General features: G+C 38.4%; 1 protein-coding gene across 12 annotated transcripts in view; it reads right to left on the reverse strand.

Annotated features, from left to right (window-relative positions):
* LOC106667815 (protein eva-1 homolog C) overlaps window positions 1–15,258 on the reverse strand; it is a 618,009-nt gene that overhangs the window by 121,901 nt on the left and 480,850 nt on the right. For all 12 annotated transcript variants that reach the window (XM_024227529.1, XM_024227530.1, XM_014396011.2 and 9 more), the window contains one exon: window positions 13,667–13,805. In XM_024227529.1, coding sequence (XP_024083297.1) covers window positions 13,667–13,805 — 139 coding nt within the window. The remainder of the gene's footprint in view (window positions 1–13,666; window positions 13,806–15,258) is intronic.

Here is a 15,258-nt window from a genome sequence, read left to right on the forward strand (position 1 = left end):
TCGCCTAGATACGCCGCTGCTCTACCACCTGAGCTATCGTGATCTCGATCCACTCGGACATCAATAGTGAATTAATGATTCAAAAATGAAATTAATCAAATTAATGAAAACTTTTTTCATCTCAACTAAAAACCTTAATTAATAGTTATGTATTAATTGGTCAAGCGGATCACGAAAATAGTGAATTAATTATTTATTAAAACTGGTCTTATTAGACCACCCATTAATTTTACAATAATATTATAGAATAAATTAATGTTTACATTCTTATAAACCCATTGGTGCAATTAACATTTCACTATTCATCTTTAACTACACAAGTTCAAATGGCTTTGTTCTTTTTAATCTTCTAAGCGTGTTTCGGTTATGTAAAGGTGGCCATTCACGATCGCTCCAAGCAGTCCAAACGGAGCGACGCCGTTCCAAAAACCACGGCAAAACTGAACTGGCCGATAATTCGACCAGTCCAAACTCCATCGCGCCACTCCAAATATTTACGGCGCGACGACGGCATGGCGCGTTCGTGAATGGAAAATCTGGCGTGGAGGGTTGGGATTTTGGCGCGCTGGCCTGGTCGTGAATAGGAAAACCCTCGTTTTTTTGGCGCAGTCTTCGTCTTTCTGTCACTGTGCAAACATCTCCGTCGTACATTCTCGAAAAGTCAAAAACGTTTATTCTTTATTGGTAATGACATCCAATCGAGATTTTATTGTTGAGTGATTGAATTGTATGAAAGTTTACCATGTTTATGGAAAGTGGTGGACAATGATTACCACGATAGAAATAAAAGAAATTCGATCCTCAACCAGTTGGTCGACGATTTCAAAACAAAGGATACAAATGCAATGAGAGATGCGGTATTGATAACCCCTAACAATGATCAGAAATCGAAGTAGAGAACTTAAGTTCTTTCTAGTTCATCCCTGTAGCGAGAAATCGTAATGTGGTTGCCAACCTTTCATGTAGTGACGATTTCTCTCATGACTGTCTTTTGTTTTCTAATCAAGGGGGTAACAAGCTGGAGTAAATATAAATAAGACAATAATCTTTTTTTTGTAAGGTTTTGGTTGAAATGAAAAAATAGTGTCACGATCGAATCCACGACATTTGGTTAAATACGCCGCTGCGCTAACCATTTCAGCTATCGTGACTTCGATAGTTCGATCCACTCGGACACCAACTCCCCATCTCAACCTACAACCTTTCGAATTTTTTCTCTTTTTGCCATTTTTTGCTGTCGGAGAGGATCGAAGTCACGATAGCTCAAGTGGTAGAGCAGCGGCGTATTCAGCCGAAGGCCATGGATTCAGATCCCGCTCGTGGCACTAGCTTTTTCTTTTCAACCAAAACCTTACAAAAAAGAAATTAATTGAAAGAAGTAATTTGGTCAATAAAACACTTAATATAATGAATAAATAAGACGTTTCATCCATCCTTAAATAGTTCCTCCAATCAGCGGGTGCAAGGGAAAAATCTTTCAACAAATTGATGTGGGTATTACGGCTTCTGTTCAGGAGCCACTTCTTACACCACTTCCTCTTCGATTTTTTGCTTTTAATACAATATATAAATAAATAGAAGCGTAGCACAAGAGATCGTCATCCATTTTGAGAAGGTAATCCACTGGTTGACGTTCGGAGCGACTGGCTGTGGAGCGGTCGCGAATGCCCCTCAAATTTCAGGCACTCCAAATGGAGCTGTTCGGCTTGGCGCGGTTTCATTTGGAGTGATCGTGAATGTCCACCTTAAGAGTTTGGTCGCTTCCACATCCTCGTGCAGGCTGAGGCGAGCCTGGTATTTGGCAGTAAGTCTTTGTATTTCCGCCGTGACCTCAGGGATCTTAAGATCTCTTTGTAAGCCCTTCTTACTTACGTACCAATATGAATTGACATGTTACGTAAGATTTTATTTTGGAATGTTTGTATGATTTTGATATTGCTGTGTTTGGTACAACCCCATAGTTGAATACCATGTGTCCACATAGGCTTTATGACTTGTTTATATAATAATATTTTATTTTGTATAGCAAGGTTGGAGCCACGTCCTATCAACCAGTATAATTGTCTATACCTTAAACCTATTTCTGTCCTTTTTTCTTCACGTGTTCTTTCCATCTCAGCTTGCCATCTAACGTCATTCCAGATATTTATCTGTATCGCTGTATGTTATAGTAGTTCCATGGATTGTGAGCGACGTCTACTTTTTTGTTTGTAAAGATTAGATGAACTGATTTATGCTGATTTAGCTTGATTTTCCATTTTTTTGTCCATTCGTTTATCTTACTACAAGCATTTTGGAGGATTTTCGTTGAATGTGTGATCGTCGGCCCTACTGATATCACCGCTGTGTCATCTGCAAGCGTTGCATTTTTTACTCCATCTATTTTTGGAAAATCACTGGTGTATAACAAGCAAAGCAGTGGACCTAATATGCTACCTTGTGGCACTTCTGCATTTATTGTTTTTAATTTTCAATATTGATCTTGTTTGACTCTAAACAGTCTGTCAGTTAGGTAGGAACTGATGATATCGGTATACTGCTTTGGTAGCATACGTTTTAGTTTATTGATGAGTCCTTCGTGCCAGACCTTGTCAAAACCTTGTGAGACATCAAAGAAGATAACAGAAGAAATTTGTTTTTCTTCAAGAGATTTTTCTATTACATCCGTTACTAGGTGAATTTGGTCTACTGTTGAATGTCTTGTTCGGAATCCAAATTGGTGGTCAGGAATGATTTTCTTTTTATCTACGATGTGTTTTATTCGTTTTAATAATAACTTTTCGAAGAGTTTAGACACTGTTGGTAGTAGCGATGTTGGTCTATATGATTTGACCTCGTTCCCCGGTTTTCCTGTTTTTTTTAAAAATAGTTTTTTATCGTAATACTTTTGCGAATATCCAGAAGCTGGGAACATTTTTCAGTCTGATCGCAGTATTAAATAGGTATGTTAATTTAACTACACCCTTTTTTGGCAATTGTTTTAGTATTTCTCCTGTGATAAGGTCATATCCTGGAGTCTTTTTAGCAGATAAATTTTTAATTTCTTGTGATACATCTTTAGGTATAACTAGGTATATATTTTCTTCTTGTGGAGTGGTTGTTACTTTAACTAAGCTGCCATTGATGTTTTCATTTGGTTTCAAGATTTCGGCAAGGTTACTAGCAAACAATTCGGCTTTTTCTTTGCTGTCTCTCGCCCATTACCATCCTCTTTTTTTTAATGAAGGAGTTTAGGCGATTGGTCTTTTAATTTTTTTTATGGACTCCCACAGCGAGCAGTGGCTTCGCCTGGTGTTAGATTGTCTAGATAATTTCTGATTGAGTCGTCATGTAGCTTTTTAGCTTCCATTTAAGTTTTTGAGCCATATTGTTAAGAATTTCAATTAAGTAAGGTTTTTAGTTGAGATAAAAAAGTCAGTGTCACAAGCGGGATTCGAACCCACGATCTTCGGCTAGATACGCCGCTGCACTACCACTTGAGCTATCGTGACTTCAGTCTTTTTAGTATTTCTCCAGTGATAAGGTCATATCCTGGAGTCTTTTTAGCAGATAAATTTTTAATTTCTTGTGATACATCTTTAGGTATAACTAGGTTTATATATTCTTGTGGAGTGGTTGTTACTTCAACTAAGCTGCCACTGATGTTTTAATTTGGTTTGAAGATTTCAGGAAGGTAACTAGCAAACAATTCGTCTTTTTCTGTCACGATAGCTCAAGTGGTAGAGCAGCGGCGTATCTAGCCGAAGATCGTGGGTTCGAATCCCGCTTGTGACACTGACTTTTTTATCTCAACTAAAAACCTTAATTAATTGTAATATTTAAGTAATGTTCATCATTGTAGGTTAAATAATTTATGATAATCGATATTTTGCTCAACAATACATATATTAAAGATAAGAAGAAAGTTAAATCATTTTTGAACAGGATTTGACGTGGAAATACGATCGACCGTGTACACAAGGGAATTTAACCCCCTCGGAGCCTTTCCTACAAACTAGTCAGATTCTTTGCAGAATCTTTATGTTACAAAGTCTTAAGACGTTGAAGTGACAGCTGACTTATAGCTTTGCCCCGTTGGATGATCTATAATCGCAAATTTGTCTACCGTCCGTTAACAGTTTTACAATACCATTTTCAATCGAATTTGAAAATTTCGTGGAATTGATTTTTGAATTGTTTGCCAAAAATTAAGATAACACAGATTGAGTTTGTAATAATTAAATGTGAAATTATTATAACAACATAAAATATTAATACAAGAGATAGCCTTCTATATTGACATATCATTTGTCTTTCAAATTAAGAAAAACTAAGTTTTATTAACTTAGGAAAAGTGTACTTCTTCTATTTAACTGGGGAGACAGTAAAGAAGCATCTTGTCGAAGTTGTCCGGGTTTCCTTTTGAACTGTTTGTTTCTTCTGAATGGGAGAACTTATCGAACCCAATCTGGTCTTGTATGTTTGTTTTACATAAAAGACAGCCCGTTTTAAAGAATATACTGTTTTCGTTATTAACAAACACAATTGCGGAGTGTAAACCTAAGAAATTTTGCGCACTTATAGCTAGTTAATCTTTTGTGTTAGTTTTTAACCAAACGATTTAAAAAATTTAGCAATTTTTTTTTAAATTTGTAAGAGTGCATATTTTAAGTTTGCTTTGCCGTTTTGGTTTGTTAGTATATGATGATGATGGATACTAGAAAGCGGAGTTCGTGCTCCCCAGACACAGTAGCCTTCTGGCTTTTGTACATTCCTAGTTCGATGTTATTTTTTGTGATATAGTTAGCTGTTTTTTTCCTCAACATTTCATAATCTGCAAATGGGATCATCGGTATATATGTCCATGTTGGGTAGATGTTTTCTCAGATGCCAGTGACCGGTTAATAGTCCTATCACTTTTCTGAGTGGTGCAATTGCAGAGGTGAGTTTGCCCGTCTTGGTGAAGATTGTTTTAGCATAAGTTTACTGTGTCTTGCACTCCTAGGGTTCATCCACTTCTCTTCTCGTCTTTTTTGAATCAATTACTGAATGGAGGATTCTGCATTTGTTTTTGCTATCCGAATTATAGGGCCTATGTATGGTCTTGCAGATCCTCTTTTGGGCAGTGAGCCTGCTTTTTCGTTATTCACAATTTCACTGTGTCCTGGAACCCAAGGTATCACAAAAAATCTGAACCATGGTTCGGTCTTGATGAAGACGCAAATTCAGTTCTTACTGCCAAGCTTTCGACCTATTTTGGGGTCATCATCAGAGCAAAACTATCTTAAAGACGTTTTTAGATTGACAGTCAAGTCCTGGAAGGTTGGAAATCTGTTACAGTCCTTGACAATGGGACTGAATCGGTCTTCAAGTAAATTTGAAATCGCCTGTAAAAACCTAAACATGTCAATCTGAAGACATATTTAAGATTGTTTTTCCGGGATGATGACCTGTTGGCATAATGCCATGGCTATTATAATAATAATAACAATAATAAGTTTATTGCACAAATGAAAAAATAAAAATTACAGATAATTCAGACAAGAAAATAAACTTAATTCCGCAAGGTAACCGTCTGTCGGAGTTTGGATTACGTATTAACTAATCCTATAAAATAAACGTACAAATGTATTAAGCTAAATAAATACAATGGTAAGCTAAATGTAATATCTATAACAAAATACTAAATAAAAAGGACACAAAACTGAGAAGTAAAAATCAATGAACCGGAGCTGAGACCGGAGAAACAAAAATACCAAATATCAAGAGAAAGAGCGGGGGGAAAGAGATGAGCGTAAAAGAGAAAAAGAAAAGAAAATTACTTAGTTAAATTCGTTTACTATTCGCCATCGATAAGCCCAGGCCGCTTTTGCATAATTGACTAAGTGCGTCCAATCTGGTCCGTTGAGCAATTTTATGAGTCGGCCCAACGAAAATTCAAAAGATGGGGTTGAGATGGGAAGTTCGTGTCCGAGTGGATCGAGTTCACGATAGCTCAGGTGGTAGAGCAGTGGCGTATCAAGCCGAATATCGTGGGTTCGAATCCCACTCGTGCCATTGACTTTTTTATCTCAACTAAAAACCTTAATTGATTGGAATAAATTAATTGGTCAAGCGGACCACGAAATTAGTGAATTTAATGAATTAAAATGAAGTATACTTCACTGAAGCTCTCCGTAGCCATTTCATTTGTCGTCGAGAATCCAATCCGATTACACGACATTTGAAAAATGGCAAAAAGGAGGGAAAACTCAAAAGGTGGGGTTGAGATAGGAAGTTGGTGTCCAAGTGGATCGAGGTCACCATAGCTCAGGTGGTAGAGCAGCGGCGTATCAAGCCGAATATCGTGGGTTCGAATCCCGCTCATGCCATTGACTTTTTTATCTCAACTAAAAACCTTAATTAATTCTGCAAAGAATCCGACTAGTTTGTAGGAAAGGCTCCGAGAGGGTTAAATTCCCTTGTGTACACGATCGATCGTATTTCCACGTCAAATCCTGTTCAAAAATGATTAAACTTTCTTCTTATCTTTAATATATGTCTTGTTGAGCAAAATAACGATTACCATAAATTATTTAACCTATAACGGTGAAATTACTTAACTATTGATCTTTTCCGCGGTAAAAAAACATAGATTAACAAAACATAAAACGTGTTAAATGTCAATTCAAAGAGAAGAAAGTGTCATTTTTTATACAATCTCACCATTATTTAAAAGTGTAATTATGTAACAGAGGTCGAGTCCTTTGCAAAGAAAGAAGCCGAAAAATGCTTTTAAAGGTTGCCCGCTGCTGACCGACATAAAAGCAAGTGGAAAAGGAAGGCTTTTTTTTCCTTTAAAAACCCCTTTTTAAAAATAATAGCCTTTATTTAAACATGACACCATTATGTCGAAGACGGTTTCGGTTTCAGAGTCCTCAAGGCGATTTAAGAAACTTCCACCTTCAATGACTATTACGTGCATTGTTTATTTTTACGTTTTTATATTTAAAATCAAACCTTTTTGCTTCTCTCCTTGCAAAATTATTTACTCCTCACTTTTTCTTGGTTCATTTACTTGTACGTGTAAGACATACAACAAAAGAATCAATAGCGACCTAGATACCGCTCTTCCTCTCACACTACTTCTCTAAACTTCTCACCCCCAAACGACGTCAAACAATCCACAACATTGATATGACTTGATAACCAAGAATACCCTTCTTTAACTCCCAACCAAAGCTGTAGTATTCTTTATATCCTTTTACAATGCAGAATTATTTTTCATTTGTTTGATCCGAAAACAGAAACTATTAACTGATCAGCCTTATTGGAAAATTGATCGAACTACAAAATAATAACACCCTTAAACCTTATTCCTGACTAGCAGTTCTGTTTTTCATTACTACTCCAACATTCCTAACCTACCGTCTTGTAGACTTCATAGCCATAACTTTTAACACGTGATTTAAAGCATTTAGGTGGCACCCAGGACATCTCAAGTGGGTTTACACTTCTGATACATCCTTCCACCTCAAATCTTATTTAACCAACAAGTTCCCTTTCACCTTCTTTTCGTCGTATGAAAGCTGGTGTACCTCAACAAGTCGTACTGGCACTGCTAAGACACACGGCTAACTTACTACTTTCCGCAATTGACTTGTACTCGATGAAAACATGGTTATCCACTCGCCCTTATAAACGACGGCAAACAAACAATCAAGACCGTCCCAAAGAAACATGTCCTGGACTTTACTACGAACATCCATAACCTCCCACCAAAGTAATAGTTTTCATGAGAAACATTAACAATGTAGCGCGCAAAAGCATTTCCTTAATACTCTGCCATCCGTATGACTCACAAACCAGAGAAACCAATTTGCTACCCGACTTTCTACGTTCCACCCTTCGAAAAGTGAACGTGAAACTGATCCTTTATCATACGACAAATACGAACAGACTTAAACCTTATTCTTAACATCAATTCTGCTTCTTCATTACTTGCCATCGCGCCCATCGAGTTGAGAAAGCTATCGCTAATGTAAGCCGGCCCCCTTCTTAGCGATAAGTTAAATTGTAAAATAAGAACAAAATAGGTAAACGAGGAAAAGGGACAGGGGTTGTGCTTTGAAGGTGCAACCGCCCAGACGGGAACGATGTGACACATCTGGCAATTGGAGCTTGCAAATGGTTACCCAGGTAGACAGTTAGGTAGGAACGTCGAAGTGTGAGGCAGACCCAGACGGGAACGACGTGACACATCTGGCAAATGGAGCTTGGAAATGGTTACCCAGGTAGACAGTTAGGTAAGAACGTCGAAGTGTGAGGCAGACCCAGACGGGAACGACGTGACACATCTGGCAAATGGAGCTTGCAAATGGTTACCCAGGTAGACAGTTAGGTAAGAACGGGGGGACATCGTAAATTGGGAATACGTCAACCCTGTGCTAGACCGCCGTCTTTCCGGCCCAGCCGCGGCGTGAGAACCACCCGACTTTTGAGTTTCCTTTCCGTCCCTACCCCAGGAGAGACCCGGTATAAAATGGATGACTGGAAAATCAAAAGTCAGTCAAGATGCAAGACTCACCCCAGTGAGTCAAGATCCGAGACTCACTCCATTGAGTCAAGATCCGAGACTCACCCCCTAGCCAGTCAAGATCCGAGACTCACCCCCCAGCCAGTCAAGATACAAGACACCCCAGTGAGTCAAGATCCGAGACTCGCCCCTCCAGCCAGTCGAAATCAGAGACTCACCCCAGCCAGTCAACATGAGAGACTCATCCCAGGCAGTCAAGACCAACGACCGGGAGAGAAGCAGCCACACTCCGTCTGGAATTCAACAACAGGACTCAGCCAACCAAATCCAGCGAGGACCAGCCGTTGCGACCAATCGAGCCAAGTCAGAGGCCGAGAGAAGACATACTGTGAACACCGATCGTGGCGAGCATCGTTTGGGGTAAGTCCCTTTGTTGATAGACTCATCCCAGATTTAGAGTTGTGGCTGACTTGTAGATTAATTAATTAGCAATTAGGGTACTGTTAAGAGAAGTGTGTACAATAAATGTTACTGAATACTGTCTCTGGTTTATTGAATTCTGGAACCTTACCTTCCCCTACACAAGAATAAGTAGCGACGCGCTTACGCCGACTAATCTCTTGTCGTTTATAGAAAAGCAAGCGAATATCGAGAGATTATTCGGCCGCCGCCCCGTCGACCGCTTACACTACGCCTGAAACTTGAACAACATTGTCCAGATGTCTTGCAGGACATCTTTCAATTTTGTACTTATTTGACAGCATTTGGGCCTTTTGAGTAAACATAACAGAATGCTTTCTTTTTCATATTACCTCATCCTATCTTACTTATCCGATCGATTCTTTTAGGCGAAGCACTTTTATCCCAGCAAAGCTGGTTTTCATCTAGGAGTTTGCTGGCACCACTATACAAGCTATACTGATCACCTTCCCAACAATTCCTTTCTATTCGTCATGACAATGCTATAGTCACTTCCACCACTATTCTGTCATTCCTGTTCCTTTGCATCAAATAGTAAAACCAAATCTCGCCCTATTGTTTGCACCCTAAACAAAAAACTTTACACCAGTTTTCCTTAACAACATTAAAAAGCCACGATAAATCTTGTACGTTAATTGTGATTAAACAAAGGTTAAACGCTCGACTAAAACGGTCATACTGGGTAAAGATGGACAATGATTAAAACGCTATTAGACACGCATTCTAAACTGACTCTACAAACAACGAATAACAAACAATCCGCAGCCTCCAAAAAAATGTGATCTGGATATGCATAACCAGGAACAACCTTCATTAATTTCCAACCAAAGTTTTAGTTTTCCTGACAACCCTTTACAATGCAGTCTTCAGAACATGCGTTTCTCCAGTCATCATCCAATATACAAACCACAAAGAAACCAACTCATTCCAGAAGCTTTTTATTGTCAAACAGCAAACCATATTAGCACTTTTAAACAAAGCTTGTCGTGTTGTAGATGCCATCACTGACGCTGTCTGGTCGACCATCTTTCATATGCCCGCTATGAAATCCATAAATCAGAATTGTGTTTTATACAGTTTCAAATAATAATAAAAGTGAAAAAAAATTCCTGGCCTTTGCCCGTGCCAAATTAGTCTGTTTACTGGAGGTTTCGGTTAATTAACAAATTGCCCTTTTATGGGTGGATTTGTCGCATATCCAGTTTTGAGTTTTTCTTTATCCAAGGTGTAATTTCAAATGGGATTGTGCCAATACAATTTATTTGTGTTTGAGATGTGTTTTGCAATTGGATAAACACGGTTTATCTGCCTATTTGCCTCGTTATTCCCTGGGACCGATGGTCCTGTCTGACAGGTTCAAACTCTGTCGTACACATAACCAATAGAAATTTTTATACTTGATATATTTAACGTCAACCATGTTGGAATTGATGGATTACTTCACATTAATTATAACTAAACTCCAAAGCAGACAATACATGTCTAATAAATTATACATTTTTTCTGTAGAAGCACATAAAATATTACTACATTGCTTATTTAAAACACGTACAAAAATGTTAATTTTACCATAATCCTCGAACAAATAACGAATTTATTAAGCCTAAGAGATAAAATAAAAATAATAAAAAATAACTTAATGATGGTAATTATGATTTCATTAGTTTAAAATGTATGTCTTTAGGTAAATAAATGTCAAAAATAAATTCTTCTTTTTATGTCTATTTGTTATTAATTTTTATAAACATCCAAACTCTTTAAGGGTTGTTTTCTTCTTCTTAGTAATTAACTAAAACCTCTTCCTTTAGACTTATTCATAAGGCATTCTTCCATTTCTCACATATACAGGGTCTATCTCATTTATATAGATATATTTCCTTCTAACTATTTAGTATTAATCATTCGCTATAATAACGTAAATGGAAAAGAGATATTCGAATCAAAAAAGGGGATTATTTGTTAGTATTTCTTAAAGAGATAATTAATAATTGTCTGAATCGTGGGTTCGAATCCCGCTCGTGCCATTGACTTTTTTATCTCAACTAAAAACCTTAATTAATTGTAGTATTTAAGAGTGACGAAGTGTCAACGGGTTTGAAACGATAGGGGTTGAAATGACCTGAAAAGAGCCCATCATCAGCGGCCGTGACCTGATATGATCGAGGTCTAACCCCGGACTGCCAACACCCGGGGCGGATGATTCTCGGGACCTGCCGGTAATTTATTGAAATTGCAAAATATAATAGTCCCTCGAATGCGTGAGTAGGCGAACGGAAACAGGTAGTTTTTTTTTAAACTTTTTATTTGTTTTTTACAACTGCATTCTTTGACGCAACAAGCAAAACAGATAGTATTTACATATAAAATTATTAACGGTAGCGTGAAACCTTGAACAATTAACATCCAGTGATGGTAGCCGTTCATCAATACGATGAGCGAGATGTACTCCATCGTAGGAGACCGATGTCAATTGTTAAGGTTGTCGCGTGGCCACCGACGCTTCAGTCTTCTGTTGGGATTAATGTGGTGGATGACAGGTTTTTGACGGAAGCGTCCGGATGATGGAGTAGTTTGGAATGGAACGTTTTGTAGCGGGATTGGACTAGCTCCGTAACAAAAGGGACATTTAGGTCGGTATGGATGGTGTGATTGGATACATAGAAAGGGGCTTGTACTATTGTTCTGAGGATTTTAGATTGAAGGGATTGGATTCGATTGAGGTTGGAACGCTTAGCAGTACCGTAAAGTTCAAGTCCGTATGTCAAATGAGGGCCAGGAGGGCAATGTAAAGTTTTCTTTTGTTTATAAGTGAGAGTCTTGATCGTCTGTCGAGCAGTCGTTTAAGCATGAAAAATCGTATATTACAGTCTGTGCGCTTAAGTCGTGTATGGGGGTTCCACGTCAGTCGTTTGTCCAGGTAGAGTCCGAGGTATCGTACATGGTTCGCAATTGGGATGGGAAGTTGTTGAGGTATACTGGTGGGAGTGTTTTCTTGTTTAGAGTAAATATTATGTTCGTTGATTTGGTTTCGTTGATCTTGATTCTCCACCGACGGAGCCAGCATTCTAGGGTGTTTAGGTGATTTCGAGGATTACAGGAAGCAGTGACAGGATCTTTATCAGGAGAAAGGATTGCGGTATCATCGGCAAAGGTGAAGGTGATAGTTTTAGGTTGCGTAGGTAGGACGGAGGTATAAATTGAATAAAGGAATGGAGCGAGCACGCTGCCTTGTGGGACACCTGAAAGAATAGGATGGATAGGAGACAATGGATTTTTGTGGGATACTTGGAAGTAACGACCGTTAAGATAGGATTTTAGGATAAGGTAATAGGTTGCTGGTAGGATGTTCTTGAGCTTCCACAGTAGCCCAGAATGCCATACTCGGTCAAAGGCTTGGTATATATCCAAGAACACACCCAGGCAATACTGTTTTAGCTCAAGGGATGTGGAAATAACGCCGATTATGCGATGTGCTTGTTGTACAGTTGAGTGGCAACTTCGAAAGCCGAATTGGTGATGGGGAATTGTGTTAAGAATTTCCTTGGTCAAGCGGTTCAATAGGAGTTTTTTTAGTATTTTGCCAATAATGGGCAAAAGACTGATGGGTCGGTAGGCGCTAGGAAGGTGATTTGTTTTCTTAGGTTTTGGGAGCATCCTGATAGAAGAAAATTTCCAACAAGTGGGGAAATGGGTTGTGCGTAGGACAGCGTTGAATAGGTAGGTTGTAAATTCAGGTAGTGAATCAGTTTCTCTGACTCGAGTATGCTTTGCATTGTTGTGCGTTTGACCGGCGTGGTACCCTTGGGGATGCGAAGGATCGGACCACCTAGGCTAAGCCTATGGCGTCCCTCGAATGCGCATAGCACGTGTAGGCTGAGCTCGATAAGAGATTTTTACCGTAGGCGGTGCTCATCTAGGATGTGGTTCGCAACGACTTTAAACAAAACCGCGGCCGGGGCGGACCCGGAAGTTTCTGCGCTGGGGAAGCCCCACTCTAGGGAGTGCACGGGAGAACAGGCTGATGTGTTTCGGCTTGTCAGCCCTTTGCGAGCGGCATAGGACCCGGTGCACAACCATTCCAGACCCGACCATTCGGAGAGGAGAAGCGGAGAGCGAGGTTTTCTTGGCCCTTAGGGGCTGGGGCGCCTCTACACCAATGCTGCGGCGGTAACACCAATCCGTCGTATGCGGAGGTGTATCAGCTGTCATATTGAGAATCAAAACGTCCGATAAGGCCGAATAGGCCAGGTGCGGACGTTAAAGATCCTCTAGTCTTGTGACGAAGAGTTCTCGGCAACCTCGTGTAATTGCAAAAGCAGGAATTTCCCGTAAGCTGAGAGAAGTGATAGCTTCAAATCTGTGTACGTGTGAATGTATGTACTTGCAGATTTGAATTTACATAAATAATTTGTTTTCATGGCCTTATGATCGATGCATATTAGCCAGGGGGGTATCGTGAAAATAGCCAGAGGCGACGGTGCGAATCGAACCCACGGCCGCGGGTCTATGAGCCGAGAGTGTCTCACGCTAACCACTCGGCTACCGCGGTCCGCCACTTTGGATTTATTTGAATATGATTTTAAATTTAAGCACCTTCACGGCCATTACCACAAATATTAGGCAAAACGAACTATACAGTACTTTCTCATCGGTGTTAATGAGTCGAAGATAAGAAATAAATGTAATACTCACAAGGGCGGCATTTATACGCGACGAGGACGTATTTCTGTACACCTGGGCACGGGTCTCCTCCGAAGGACTTAGTCGAAGTCTGAAACTTGCACTGCCTTTTCTTCTGGCACGCTTCGACTACAGTCTGCAGAAGAGAGTACTGAAAAAAATAAGAATTTTATTAACCAGTGATGTACTATTAAAACGTTGAAAAATAATCATTACGAACATTAAAGAGCTTTTTTCGTAATTAAAATGCACCTGATTCGTGATAACACGTATAATGTAAATATACTAAAAAGGTTGCATGTCGAAATAAAACAACAAAATAATTTTTTATGACCAGGGGCATCAGTATCTTATACCGAGGCCATTAGTGTATTTAATTATGTATGAGCGTGCGTAAGCATGCTTAAAAAAGTAAAACGCCAGATGGCAACGTATAAGAAAATTTTACTACACGGTACAGAGATCGATATCTCACGTGTCGTCAACTTAATGTAAAAAAAAAAAAAAATACAAATCATACGATATTTTATCACATTCATTTCCCTAGCAAACATTTTACAATGGAAAAGGCCAATAATGTTTATTTGTATTATTGAAGATTGACAAATTTTATTTGTGATAATTCAAAATATTTAATATCGTACATTATTTCATGTAAAATTAGAACAGTAAATAGTAGTAAATTAGTATAGTACAATATAACACTATTTTAAGGTTGCTGACTGTTGCACATGTAAACGGATTATCGTGATTTTGACCTTATATTTGTAAGTATATCTTTTTAAGCATAATCTTATTTCCACTATCAACTGTAAATCCCATATCTCCATCATTATGTGCCTTTAGCATCTTATAGTTTTTTTTTAATATAATTTACATTTGTTTTGTTTTGTAAAATTAATTTATATCGATGTAGAATACTTGTTGACTAGTTTGTTTGCTGGGGAATTAATTAGGTGGAGTTTGTTGACATAATCAGTCTTTTTTCTCTTTATATTTGTTGTAGTTGTATTTCAAAGAACACCGTTGCTTCTTTTCAATAGATTGAAAAGTTTCTGAGTGTGTTGGTCTAATTAATTTTTTTATTTATTTTCTAAACTCAAATTTTATTTACCACATATATCATGTTTGTGTTTCTAACTTTCTCTTATTTTGTCCTCTCTCTAGTTTTAACACATCCTCTCACACTTTTTCTCTGTGAATTCAGTTTTTTAAAAATTAATTTTATATATCCTACTTCCTTCTTTATGTCTATTTAGTTCGAACAAACTCTCTCCTTCTCACTCTCTCTCTCTCCCTCTCTCTCTCTCTCTCTCTCTCTCTCTCTCTCTCTCTCTCTCCCTTTCTCTCTTTAGCTCAATTTTTGCGTTATTACGTTATCTTATAGTTTGGTGTGGAATACATTTGAATCGACATATTTGTGTCTTTTTGTTTTTCTCTTTAAATCTCTCTTACTTAAATCAGTTACTTCCCTCCTTTTAAATGATTTTTTCCTGGTTTTGCTCTACTGTGAAACTTTATCACTTCACTTTATATGTCTGTCTGATAATTTCTCTCATCTTTTAACTCACTCTTCCTCAGTAATGCTACATTTTGGTATGTGT

The sequence above is a fragment of the Cimex lectularius genome, unplaced genomic scaffold, assembly GCF_000648675.2.
Source record: "Cimex lectularius strain Harlan isolate CLEC.00 unplaced genomic scaffold, Clec_2.1 scaffold87, whole genome shotgun sequence".
NCBI lineage: Eukaryota > Metazoa > Arthropoda > Insecta > Hemiptera > Cimicidae > Cimex > Cimex lectularius.